This window comes from Salmo salar, chromosome 17, assembly GCF_965601325.2.
Source record: "Salmo salar chromosome 17, fSalSal1, whole genome shotgun sequence".
NCBI classification, from domain to species: domain Eukaryota; kingdom Metazoa; phylum Chordata; class Actinopteri; order Salmoniformes; family Salmonidae; genus Salmo; species Salmo salar.
The window spans coordinates 28,899,162-28,912,866 of record NC_138307.1 but is presented as its reverse complement, the minus strand read 5'-3'; the positions used below and the strand labels follow the sequence as shown (position 1 = coordinate 28,912,866).

Genomic DNA, 13,705 nt, shown 5'->3' with positions numbered 1-13,705 from the left:
GCCTGAAGAAAAGCTCTTCTCCTGGTACCAGCTCACCTGGTAAAGTCAAAGTCAAAGGTCTTGTCAAAGAATTAGTGAGTCGTCAGGAAGAAGAGGGACAACAGTGCTTAGGTCAACCAGGTCAACCCATCAAAGGTCAGAGTTCAGTGAAGCAGCAGGTTAAGAGTAAAGGCTGGGGACAGCAAAGGAAAGAGAACCCCTCTGGAATGCAGGAAGGAGATAGAGTATCAGAGAAGACAGTAGCTGGTCTGAAGGATTCACCTCAAAACAGAAAAGGGAGGAACTGGAATCAGAAGGTGAAAGGTCAGCCTGTAGTCAATAAGCAGATAAGGGGTCCGGGTTCAGATCAAGAAGCTGAAGGACAGATTCAGGATTCAATTAAGGAGGTAGAAGTTTGGGGCGCTAATCAACAAGTAAAGACTCTGGGTATGAACCAACAGGTAGAGACTCTGGGGATGAACCAACAGGTAGAGACTCTGGGGATGAACCAACAGGTAGAGACTCTGGGTACGAAACAACAGGTAGAGACTCTGGGTATGAACCAACAGGTAGAGACTCTGGGTATGAAGCAACAGGTAGAGACTCTGGGGATGAACCAACAGGTAGAGACTCTGGGGATGAACCAACAGGTAGAGACTCTGGGTACGAACCAACAGGTAGAGACTCTGGGTACGAACCAACAGGTAGAGACTCTGGGGATGAACCAACAGGTAGAGACTCTGGGTATGAACCAACAGGTAGAGACTCTGGGTATGAACCAACAGGTAGAGACTCTGGGGATGAACCAACAGGTAGAGACTCTGGGGATGAACCAACAGGTAGAGACTCTGGGGATGAACCAACAGGTAGAGACTCTGGGGATGAACCAACAGGTAGAGACTCTGGGTACGAACCAACAGGTAGAGACTCTGGGGATGAACCAACAGGTAGAGACTCTGGGGATGAACCAACAGGTAGAGACTCTGGGTATGAACCAACAGGTAGAGACTCTGGGTATGAACCAACAGGTAGAGACTCTGGGGATGAACCAACAGGTAGAGACTCTGGGGATGAACCAACAGGTAGAGACTCTGGGTACGAACCAACAGGTAGAGACTCTGGGTATGAACCAACAGGTAGAGACTCTGGGTATGAACCAACAGGTAGAGACTCTGGGGATGAACCAACAGGTAGAGACTCTGGGTATGAACCAACAGGTAGAGACTCTCGGTATGAACCAACAGGTAGAGACTCTGGGAATGAACCAACAGGTAGAGACTCTGGGGATGAACCAACAGGTAGAGACTCTGGGTACGAAACAACAGGTAGAGACTCTGGGTACGAAACAACAGGTAGAGACTCTGGGGATGAACCAACAGGTAGAGACTCTGGGTACGAAACAACAGGTAGAGACTCTGGGGATGAACCAACAGGTAGAGACTCTGGGTACGAAACAACAGGTAGAGACTCTGGGGATGAACCAACAGGTAGAGACTCTGGGTATGAACCAACAGGTAGAGACTCTGGGTATGAACCAACAGGTAGAGACTCTGGGTACGAACCAACAGGTAGAGACTCTGGGTATGAACCAACAGGTAGAGACTCTGGGTACGAAACAACAGGTAGAGACTCTGGGTATGAACCAACAGGTAGAGACTCTGGGTACGAAACAACAGGTAGAGACTCTGGGTATGAACCAACAGGTAGAGACTCTGGGGATGAACCAACAGGTAGAGACTCTGGGTATGAACCAACAGGTAGAGACTCTGGGTACGAAACAACAGGTAGAGACTCTGGGGATGAACCAACAGGTAGAGACTCTGGGTATGAACCAACAGGTAGAGACTCTGGGAATGAACCAACAGGTAGAGACTCTGGGTACGAACCAACAGGTAGAGACTCTGGGTACGAAACAACAGGTAGAGACTCTGGGTACGAACCAACAGGTAGAGACTCTGGGTATGAACCAACAGGTAGAGACTCTGGGTACGAAACAACAGGTAGAGACTCTGGGTACGAACCAACAGGTAGAGACTCTGGGGATGAACCAACAGGTAGAGACTCTGGGTATGAACCAACAGGTAGAGACTCTGGGTACGAAACAACAGGTAGAGACTCTGGGTACGAAACAACAGGTAGAGACTCTGGGTACGAACCAACAGGTAGAGACTCTGGGGATGAACCAACAGGTAGAGATTCAAGGTACGAAACAAGAACAGATTGTTAGCTCAGGTCAAAGACTAGAAGGCCATGGTTCAGAGTTTGACAAGGAGCTAAAGGTTCAGAGTGAAAACATTGAAGTTAAAGCTTCAGTGGGTCAGGAAGTGGTGGTACAGGCTTCACATCAGGAGAATCAGGATCCTGATCAAGACAGTGACATTGAAGTTTCAGGTCAGGAGGTCAAGGTACAGGTTACAGGTCAGGAGGTCAAGGTACAGGTTTCAGATCAGGAGGTCAAGGTACAGGTTTCAGATCAGGAATTAAAGGTACAGATCTTAGGTCAGGAGCTCAGCTATGAGCAGGTAGAGCTGCTCTGCTCTGCTGCAGTGGTGCAGTGGTCTCCCCAAGCACCCCAGGTAGGGATACCTGAGCTAGAGGCCTTGCAGTCTGGGTACCTGGCAACGCTGCTCCCTTGTCCTCCTGTGTGGGCCCTAGCTTCCTCTGTGGATCCACCAGCACAGAAATACTCAGGGTTAGGGTCCAAAACCAGGACCCTGGAAGGCTCACATCTCTCCTACCCCTGGAGAAAACAGTACATGGATCCACCCCAACCCCGGTCCACCCAGAGAGGCCAGCCCAGACACCCCATCCCTAGGAGGGCCTACGGCTCAGAATCAGAACCATCGGAACTGGGCCAGGCCCTTAACACCAGCCTCTCACCCCCACCTTCTGAATCTACGACCACTGATGTCATGACCTCTGTCCCCACAACCCCTGATCTTGACCTTTGCTTCCTGCCATCAGCACCCACAACGTCCAACCAGGAGCCCCGCCCACATGAAGCCAAACAGGAAGTAAATGTCCCCATGGCACTGCAAAGTGGGGAGGGGGAGGTGACATGTCAGAAGGGGGAGGGGCAGGGTAGCGCTGTGATTTCACACAAAGATGATGTCATCACTATGCGTGGTTCAAGTGTTGCAGAGCCAGAAAGACTACAGACAGAAAAGCAGGAGAGACCAAAGTACAGGACATTAAACTACGGCGACCCTTCAGCGAAACTGATTTATAAACCCAAAATCATCCGATTCACCGATACCTTTCATTTCTAAGTCACTCGTTCACTCACTCTAACTTCAGTGATGCGTCTGTCTGTGAAAGAAAGATAAAAGCCTTCTGAACTTTCTCTCTCCTCACAGTGAAACACAATACACCTTCAAGGTCATGCTAGCTATCCCATGTGTTGCTGTCCTCTGAAAGCCGTGGTGTTGCAGGAAGCAGCCTACGCTCTACGTGTAGAGCAGTGTGTAGAGTAGTGTGTGTGTGTGTGTGTGTGTGTGTGTGTGTGTGTGTGTGTGGTCCGTACTGTAACAGTGGAAAGACAGAACAGCGGTGTTAAACATTGACTAAACTAAGCCTAATCTTTAGAATGGGATTTTCCTGGAAAACAATGTGAAGCAATAATATCAGGACTTAAACTGTAACTATGACAACCGAGTCAAATGAACCTCTGCTCTTTATCAGATTAAAGAAACTCAACCCTTTATCTTGTAGTTATTGTATTGTTGACGTTGTGATCAATCTGAAACAGTTTAACTGTTCCCTTCTAATCAACCTTTCATTCATTAGCCTGTTTGAGTTAGCTCTACTGACCTTGGCGTATCTGTACTCTCCCTAAGGCTCGTGACTTGTCGTTATCACAAGTAAACCAGAACCAAGGCACCATACATTTCATTTAATGTCATTAGAATAATCTCAGAAATGAGGTACATATTTGGCCACTACATGTATCAATGAAGTTTACAAGAGAATCTTTGTTCAAATGTTGACACCAGAGGGTTAATTTTTTTCTGGAATGTTCCAAGGTCCCAGATACACCCACACCCCACACACAGGTTGTTTGTGTGCCATCTAGATGTTCTACTACCACCACACGGTAAATGTGCCCTCACTGCCAGTGTTTTGGCTACAGACATGGACTATAACCTGGGGAAATAAGCCACTTATCTCATACTATTCACACCTGTCGCCTTTCACTGACGGTTGGAAAAACAGCCCTAAACACACTATTTTATGCTAAGAAATGGACGATGTGCACTTTTATTGATGGGTTATGCTCAAACACACATGCATACACACACAGAGAGACATTCGTTTCTGGAAAAAAACTGGGTATAAGAATATGTCCTTAAAGTCCTTAGATTAATATTAATTTGAAGATGTAGCTACTTCAAATATACATTTTAGAAATTTAACATTGATTTTTTTACAAGGATTTTGTCATGGCGTGTGAGATGCATGACGTCATCCACTGTAAAAATCACCTGTCAGGGGGAGTGGCTTAAGGTGAGCATCAGAAGGGTTTCCCCATTCCGTTATCATGACGTGGCATTGTGGACATTTTGTAAACCAACTATATAACGAAGATTAATTTAAGAAAATGAGATGTGATTATATATAATTGAATAGGTTAATTATTTCATCGCAGATCGTTTTGGAGTTGCGTACCTAGAATATTTATGAGAGGGCGGTTCTATTTCCCGCTCATGCTTGATTGACAGGTGCCCCGAGGCTAAGCGGAGCTCACGCAGTCAGGCGGTCTACCTTGGAGAACATGGAAACAAACCACCCGGCGGATTCATAGACATTTCAACATATCTATTAATGATGGACCATGTTTCGACACGCTGTGGAGTCAGCCGATCGCGTTTAACATTGTTGTTGCGGTTGTTCTCCAGTTTCAGCCACCAAAATTAAAAACCCAGGTGCATAAACGGGTTTCTCTCTTCCAGTTAGGATGAAAGATCGAGACACTTTACTCTCCTCTTCCAGGTAAATTAGCTTGTGCCTCGGGTGGGTCAATACAAATCCCTGTTTGACTGTCTGGGACATCGAGTGACTCCTCCTGTCCCTGGTCGCCATCCGAGTCCACGCCTGGGATTTGCAGTTGTGGGACTCGCTTCATGGAGAGAGCAGCGATATCGTTTCAACTTTTGGACTACAGAATAGCCTACTGAAATTAACTAAAGGCCATATTTCCACGGCATATCTGGAATATATCTGTCTTCACTCGTGGAAAAGAAAACCATGAAAGAGAACAGGGTTCGCTCGCCACAACTTCGAAGCCTGAACTCAACTATCATCTGTCCTCCCAGCGGCAGCAGCGCCAGAGAGAGAGTTCACAGGTAGCCACTCTTTATAGCCAGCAACTTAACAAATTAGCTGTCCAAGAAGCTTCGCATAGTTTTGCCCGTCCCTACCACCATACATCTGACAATTGAATGTTCTTAGCGTTACACAAAAGTTAAACCATTTTAGGGAGAGTTATGTAAAGAAAATGGCCAACGCTAGTTAGTCAAGCTGACTATCGACAAACCATGGCAGGTGTTGCTTGGTTGTACTTGTGTTTTGCAAAGTTACCTCATACAGTAGTTAGCTAGCTAGTTGATGTGTTGAGAATGCGAGGACTGTTGGGCTCAGTCCTTCGTAATGGCATGTGCACTATTCCAAGCTGCCTCACAACCTCCACCCGACACCCGGTCCCCCACCATGGAGACTACACGTTTTAGTAGCTAGTCACAAGTGTTGTGCTACGCACAGGAGTCCTCCGCTGTTGTGAACATTGAAACACCGTGCAGTCGATGAACATTGCTGGCTAGGAAAGTTCCCAACCAAAACAGTAGGCCTAGGCTACTTACTTAAACACAGCTTTGCACTGAAGTTCACTGACGTTTTTTTTCTTCCGGTTGTATATTTTTCTACATGATCGGGTACAACCTTGGGGGCCACAATGTATTATAGTTTAGTGTTTTTATATTCGTTTTTATTTCTATTAGTTAAAACATGCATCATGATTTAAACATATATTTTTATTTAGTTTTGGAGTAAAATATAATCGTTTCTTAGTTTCAAACTTTTTTTCATGATTTTAGTTTACAATAATAACCTTGGTGGCCTCTCAGGGCTCATTCTTCCTCTCCTCGCCTTCTTCCTTTCCTCTCCTCCTTTCCTCATTCTTCCTTTCCTCTCCTCCTTTCCTCATTCTTCCTTTCCTTTCCTCATTCTTTCTCTCCTCCTTCTTCCTTTCCTCTTGCTCCTCCTTTCCATAGTGTGGTCTTATGCAACCACCTTTCAGTATTCACCCAGCTACAGTGGGAAAATCCCATTAGGTCACTAATACACATGATATCATTGCTCTTATTAAATCTAGTCCTCTGGAAAAACCAGTCTCACTACGCTCGTCACTCACTATTCCCTTTAGATTGACTTAGTTTCTCACTCCTGCTAGCTAGAGTCCTTATGGCTGTGACTCTGTTTCAGTGTGGACCCGTATGGCTGTGACTCTGTTTCAGTGTGGACCCGTATGGCTGTGACTCTGTTTCAGTGTGGACCCGTATGGCTGTGACTCTGTTTCAGTGTGGACCCGTATGGCTGTGACTCTGTTTCAGTGTGGACCCGTATGGCTGTGACTCTGTTTCAGTGTGGACCCGTATGGCTGTGACTCTGTTTCAGTGTGGACCCGTATGGCTGTGACTCTGTTTCAGTGTGGACCCGTATGGCTGTGACTCTGTTTCAGTGTGGACCCGTATGGCTGTGACTCTGTTTCAGTGTGGACCCGTATGGCTGTGACTCTGTTTCAGTGTGGACCCGTATGGCTGTGACTCTGTTTCAGTGTGGACCCGTATGGCTTTGAGCGGTTGGAGGACTTTGACTATGAGTCGTATGAGGAGTTGATGTCAGAGTACCTGGCCGTGCTCACCAGGAGGTCCATCAGATGGTCCAAGCTGTTGCAGGGCCGGGGACGGCTGGAGAAGAGCATCAAGAGTGAGTGGGACTTCATCAGAGTCAGAGCATAAAATAAACTTTTTAGTGGCAGGTAGATATTTTTTACCAGCAAAAATATATTGTTTTCTGCTAAAATGAAACCAACAAAACACCAAAAAACTGATGAGTATACATTGTAATGTTTCTAAAACAATACATCTAAGAAGTAATGTGGTATTTTGTTTCATTATATTTTTTGTATTCCAAGACTTTTAACCAAAATATTACAGATTAGACAAAAATGTTCACCTGCCCCATTTAAGGGCGGGAGGTTACCGCGGTAGCACAACCCGAGTCATGTTTGTGCCTGTGAGATTGAGTCTTGACTAGTAGAAGCATTGTCTTCTCTTCTCTAACCAGGCTGGTTGAGAGACTGCCAAGAGTGTGCAAAGCTGTCCTCAAGGCAATGATTCAACTTTTCTACTTTGAAGAATCTCAAGTATAAAATATATTTTTATTTGTTTGAGACTTTTTTTTGGTTACTACACGATTCCAAATGTGATATTTCATAGTTATGATGTCTTCACTGTTATTCTACAATGTAGAAAATAGTCAAAATAAAGAGAAACCCTTGAATGAGTAGGTGTGTCCAAACGTTTAACTGGTACTGTATTTTATTATTATTATTTTTTTTGTAAATATGTTATTTAAAAAAATAATAATGTTTAGATTATTTTCCCTTAACCCTACCACCCCTCCCCCCAACTGGAGTAAACAAATGGAAAATACTTTGGCTTCCACTTCCAGCTTATACGTTTGGCAGGTGTTCACGTCAAATCAGTGTTTTTGTTCATGCTGCTTCTTGGGGGTGTGTGTGAGAGCGAAAAAGAGACTTAAGTTGCATCACTGACTCATGAAGCACTCCCACAGTGAAGCGGTATGTGCGTAAGGGCGTGCCCAACGAGCACCGAGGGTTGATCTGGATGTCAGCCAGCGGGGCCCAGGAGCACCTGGAGAGGAACCCAGGCTACTATCACTCTCTACTGGACACTACGAAGCAACAGCATGACCCCAAGCTGGTAGACTCCATACGCACAGGTTAGCTAATATAGATCATCACGGGTTAGCAGATATACACCTGAACAGGTTAGCTAATATAGATCATCATGGGTTAGCTGATATACACCTGAACAGGTTAGCTAATATAGATCATCATGGGTTAGCTGATATAGATCATCATGGGTTAGCTGATATACACCTGAACAGGTTAGCTAATATAGATCATCATGGGTTAGCAGATATACACCTGAACAGGTTAGCTAATATAGATCATCATGGGTTAGCTGATATACACCTGAACATGTTAGCTAATATAGATCATCATGGGTTAGCTGATATACACCTGAACAGGTTAGCTAATATAGATCATCATGGGTTAGCTGATATACACCTGAACAGGTTAGCTAATATAGATCATCATGGGTTAGCTGATATACACCTGAACAGGTTAGCTAATATAGATCGTCACGGGTTAGCTGATATAGACCGTCACGGGTTAGCTGATATAGATCATCATGGGTTAGCTGATATAGACTGTCACGGGTTAGCTGATATAGATCGTCACGGGTTAGCTGATATAGATCGTCACGGGTTAGCTGATATAGATCGTCACGGGTTAGCTGATATAGATCGTCACGGGCTAGCTGATATAGATCGTCACGGGTTAGCTGATATAGATCGTCACGGGTTAGCTGATATAGATCGTCACGGGTTAGCTGATATAGATCGTCACGGGTTAGCTGATATAGATCGTCACGGGTTAGCTGATATACACCTGAACATGGGAGCTTGAGCTCTGAGATATTTCTCTCTGTATGTACTCTGTTTTGACAAATAGCTGAAAGGGTTAGAGATCTTTGTGGAGTTGGCAGCAGGTTATTTTTGGTGGTGATTCTAACCGCCTCCATCCCTCCCTCCCTGGCAGACCTGAACAGAACCTTTCCTGACAACATCCAGTTCCGCAAGACGTCCAACCCATGTCTCCAGAAAACCCTGTACAACGTGCTGCTAGCGTACGGACACCACAACCCAGCCGTGGGCTACTGTCAAGTACGTTTATCCTGTTACACCTGCCGGTTATTTACTGCATCCCAAATGGCACCCTATTCCCTATATAGTGCACTACTTTAGACCAGAGCCCACAGGCAGCCTCAGATTCCACTTTACAGGCTTAGTCACCTTTTACTGCTCTACTCCAGTGGTTCCCAACTCCAGTCCTCTACTCCAGTGGTGCCCAACTCCAGTCCTCCAGTACCCCCAACAGTACACATTATTGTTGTAGCCCTGGACCAGCACACCTGATTGAGTTGGATCAGGGGGTCCTGGAAGACTGGAGTTGGGAAACACAGTTCTATTGTTTCTCAGCCCTCACTGCTACTGCACCGTGTTCACAGTGCCCCCTGTGGCTGGTCCTGGCATTACCTGCTAGCCTTTTCAGGAATCCCAACCCTTCCTCGATCATTCAATCAGCTTTTGTTCCTAAATGGGAATTCTATAGTTGGAATGGCATGTTCGAATAGACAAGGCTACTGTGTGTGTGGTTGTGTGTGATTTGATAGGGAGATTTTCAGCCTTTTGCAATGCAAAGAAACAGCATTATGGCTGAAGGTTTGGTGTGTGGAGAGTCAGTCCTCTGTCTCCCTCTCATATTGTCTGCTTCTCTGTTTATTAGTCTGTCTGCTTCTCTGTTTATTAGTCTGTCTGCTTCTCTGTTTATTAGTCTGTCTGCTTCTCTGTTTATTAGTCTGTCTGCTTCTCTGTTTATTAGTCTGTCTGCTTCTCTGTTTATTAGTCTGTCTGCTTCTCTGTTTATTAGTCTGTCTTTTTGACCATCAAAGACACATTAAATCACATCAATTCCAATAGTTACTTACTAGAGAATAGGGTGCCATGGGCCCTGGTCAAAAGTAGTGCACTATATAGGGAATAGGGTGCCATGGGTCCTGGTCAAAAGTAGTGCACTATATAGGGAATAGGACTCTGGTCAAAAGTAATGGACTATATAGGGCCCTGGTCTAAAGTAGTGCACTATATAGCGAATAGGGTTCCATTTGGGACTCTTTTGTGTATCTCTGTCCACCTGTTCATGTCTCCCTCTCTCTGAACTAATTTTCCAGAATACAGACCTGTTCTCTCTTCCTCTTAGCAACAGGCTGTATTAGCAGGGAGAGGGAGAGAGAGAGGGCTGTTGAATTAGAATGGCTTGTGTCCCTCACTAAGCTGTCAAGGAGAGGATGTCTACAACCTACAGACAACACCTTAAACACTGTTGAATTACTATTAACCATTTATTGTGGCTGAAATGTAATATTCATATGTATCTAAACTGTCTTGTCTTCAGGGCATGAACTTCATCGCTGGGTACCTCATCATCATCACTAAAGATGAGGAGAAATCATTCTGGCTGATGGACACTCTACTGAGCAGGATACTACCAGGTGTGTGAGAGACAGCAGCTCTATTCCTGTCTTCTCTCCCTGCCGTGGGTCTATGTATAACCCAGTGGAGGTCACATGGTCTTGAGCCTCGTTAAGAACCATGTCCCGTCACACGGAGGGGAGGGAGGGGGTAATCCGATGATGTTACACAGGAAATTACATCACGCCCCAGCCCACTACCTCACTTCCTGTTCTGGCATAGTCGGGCTCCACTCTGACAAACAGGTGGATTTGATCTGAGATCACATTCGTCACTGAGTTCAGGGCTCATATCTTTGAGGTGTGTGTGTGTGTGTGTGTGTGTGTGTGTGTGTGTGTGTGTGTGTGTGTGCGCTGTCCCTTGACGACAGTAAAAAAGCAACAGTGTAATGGAAGGGACTGTTGATACTAAGTTGTGTGTCCTGTCTGTCTCCTGTCCAGACTACTACACCCCGGCCATGCTGGGGCTGAAGATGGACCAGGAGGTTTTAGGGGAGCTTGTGAGGACCAAAGCCCCAGTTGTGTGGCAGGCCATGGGGCAACACAACGTCATGTGGACCCTGGTGGTCTCCAGGTGGTTCATCTGTCTCTACATAGACGTCCTGCCTGTAGAGGTGAGGGGGATGGGGGGGGGGGTTGAAAAGCAAGGAGAGAACTTTGGCCAAATCTTTGTTGTTGTTGGAGTACTATTACTAAGTTGATGTAACTATTGAACATGTAGACACCCAGTCAGGTTTGGGTCAGTGATCTGTTGTAGAAGGGCTATTAAATAATGTTTTATCAGTGCTGAGCTTTCAGAGACTCAGCCCCACCACAGGACTGAATCAGGTTTACAGGGCAGAATGGGGACTGAGCCCCACCACAGGACTGAATCAGGTTTACAGGGCAGAATGGGGACTCAGCCCCACCACAGGACTGAATCAGGTTTACAGGGCAGAATGGGGACTCAGCCCCACCACAGGACTGAATCAGGTTTACAGGGCAGAATGGGGACTGAGCCCCACCACAGGACTGAATCAGGTTTACAGGGCAGAATGGGGACTGAGCCCCACCACAGGACTGAATCAGGTTTACAGGGCAGAATGGGGACTGAGCCCCACCACAGGACTGAATCAGGTTTACAGGGCAGAATGGGAACTCAGCCCCACCACAGGACTGAATCAGGTTTACAGGGCAGAATGGGGACTCAGCCCCACCACAGGACTGAATCAGGTTTACAGGGCAGAATGGGTTCTGTGTCAGGAGATCAGTCTGCTGAGCTGAACTAAGTCCAGGGCTGTGTCCTGGAGCAGCAGGAAGGGAAGAATGAGACAGCATAATGAAGATCAATCTTTACATATTTCATCACCATGCCTAATGTCACTGTCTACCATCTCAGCTTGATGACCTGTCCTACAGCCCATTAAGCCCGACTGTCCTGCGGCCCATTTAAGCCCGACTGTCCTGCGGCCCATTTAAGCCCGACTGTCCTGCGGCCCATTTAAGCCCGACTGTCCTGCGGCCCATTTAAGCCCGACTGTCCTGCGGCCCATTTAAGCCCGACTGTCCTGCAGCCCATTTAAGCCCGACTCTATCGTCTCTCTCCTTGGTTCTCGTCCTCAGACGGTTCTGCGTATCTGGGACTGTCTGTTCTACGAGGGTTCTAAGATACTGTTCCGTGTGGCTCTGACGTTGATAAGGAACCAGCAGGCTGAGGTCCAACAGGCCGGTTCCCTGCCTGACGTCTGTGACAGCTTCAAACACATGACCAGAGGGCCTTTTGTAGAGGACTGCCACACCTTCATGCAGGTACACACACACATACACACTGAAATGAACGTGTGTTTGTGGATGTTTTAACTACTCTTGCAGGGACCAAAAGTCCCCACAAGAATAGCAAACAAACAAAAAGTTGACCAACTGGGGACATTTTGTTAGTCCCCACAAGGTCAAATGCTATTTCTAGGGGGTTTAGGGTTAAGGTAAGAGTATGGGTTACAGTTAGGGAAAATAGGATTTTGAGTGGGACTAAATTGTGTCCCCATAAGGTTAGCTGTACAAGACTGTGTGTGTGTGTGTGTGTGGCACCATAATAATCTCTGTTCATCCCTCTGTAATCCTTTGTCTTGCTGCTTTCCCAGAAAATCTTCACGGAACCCGGAAGCCTCTCCATGGCAACCATCACCAAGCTCCGGGAGACGTGTCGAGCGCGCATCATCGCTGAGGAGTCCTGACCCCATCCTCCTGACCTGTCAATCAAACACACTGCACATTCCGGGCTGGGTCCCAACACTCCTTAATGGTCTCCTCTCCTCGGATCCTATCCCTCACTGTTGGGACAGTGCCCTAGACTGTTGTGTACTCTTTAGCGTAGCTATGTAGACTACCGCGTAGCTATGTAGACTACCGCGTAGCTATGTAGACTACCGCGTAGCTATGTAGACTACTAGGGGTGAAAATAAGGTGTTAGGAGTACCGGCAAATGAATTAGTAACTATGCTGTGGGGGTACGCCGTACCGGTTAAACATGAGCCTATCACAGTAATTAACAACAAAGATGCCCATGAAACCTTTTGGCTATTACACTATTATCATTACTGTATGAAAGTCACATGAAATAAAAATATTTAGCGAATGGACATGAAAACATGGAATACGCTCAGATGCGATGTGGTTTGGCAGTAAGTGACATTTAGCGATCAGCAGTGGACACATCAGGTGAGTTTACCAGACTGACGTAGACCTAATGAGTGACATCGCTGGATATCATTCATCAAATGGGGGCTGCACAGTGCACTGTAGAGATGCACGAAGTCTAGAGTTTTAATCCAGCATTGGGGGAAACCAGCCCTGAATGTATACATGTAGCTAGATAGTTAATGTAGACCTGAATGTATACATGTAGCGAGAGTTAATGTAGACCTGAATGTATACATGTAGCTAGATAGTTAATGTAGACCTGAATGTATACATGTGCGGTATGACATGTAGCGAGATAGTTAATGTAGACCTGAATGTATGAGTGTAATGTCTTAACTCACACCCTGCTAACTGAGGATTCCATTATACACCCTATTCCCTACATAGTATGTTGCTGACTGAAGCTCATCTTAACATTTATTTAAGAACAAGATTTGGATTCTATGACTTTGCACTCTTCTCCTGAGTGATGAGATCACTGATGATGGGAAGTAGACTAGAAGCATATGGTATGTTGTCATACATGAATGATAGTGTCTGTTGTAGTTCACTATAAACTAGCCTGATTCTTTGTACACCAGACACTATTAAATAAACTACTGACTCATTCCTCCTTCAATCGTGTGACCCCCGTCTGTTCTTTCTGATAC

At 46.0% G+C, this 13,705-nt stretch overlaps 1 protein-coding gene across 2 annotated transcripts; it reads left to right on the top strand.

The window, feature by feature from the left end:
- Positions 1-4,529: 4,529 nt before the first annotated feature.
- On the top strand, positions 4,530-13,674 carry LOC106575911 (growth hormone-regulated TBC protein 1-A). 2 transcript variants are annotated; one of them, XM_082963746.1, is made up of 8 exons: positions 4,530-5,321; positions 6,809-6,960; positions 7,831-7,998; positions 8,885-9,009; positions 10,301-10,397; positions 10,818-10,990; positions 11,979-12,164; positions 12,497-13,674. In XM_082963746.1, the coding sequence occupies exons 1-8, from the start codon at positions 5,224-5,226 to the stop codon at positions 12,587-12,589; spliced, it is 1,092 nt and encodes a 363-aa protein (XP_082819872.1). In that variant the 5' UTR covers positions 4,530-5,223; the 3' UTR covers positions 12,590-13,674. The 2 variants fall into 2 exon arrangements, with proteins under 2 accessions (XP_082819872.1, XP_045555524.2); XM_045699568.2 differs by having other exon boundaries at positions 4,532-5,321; positions 6,457-6,960.
- The last annotated feature ends 31 nt before the right edge of the window (positions 13,675-13,705 follow it).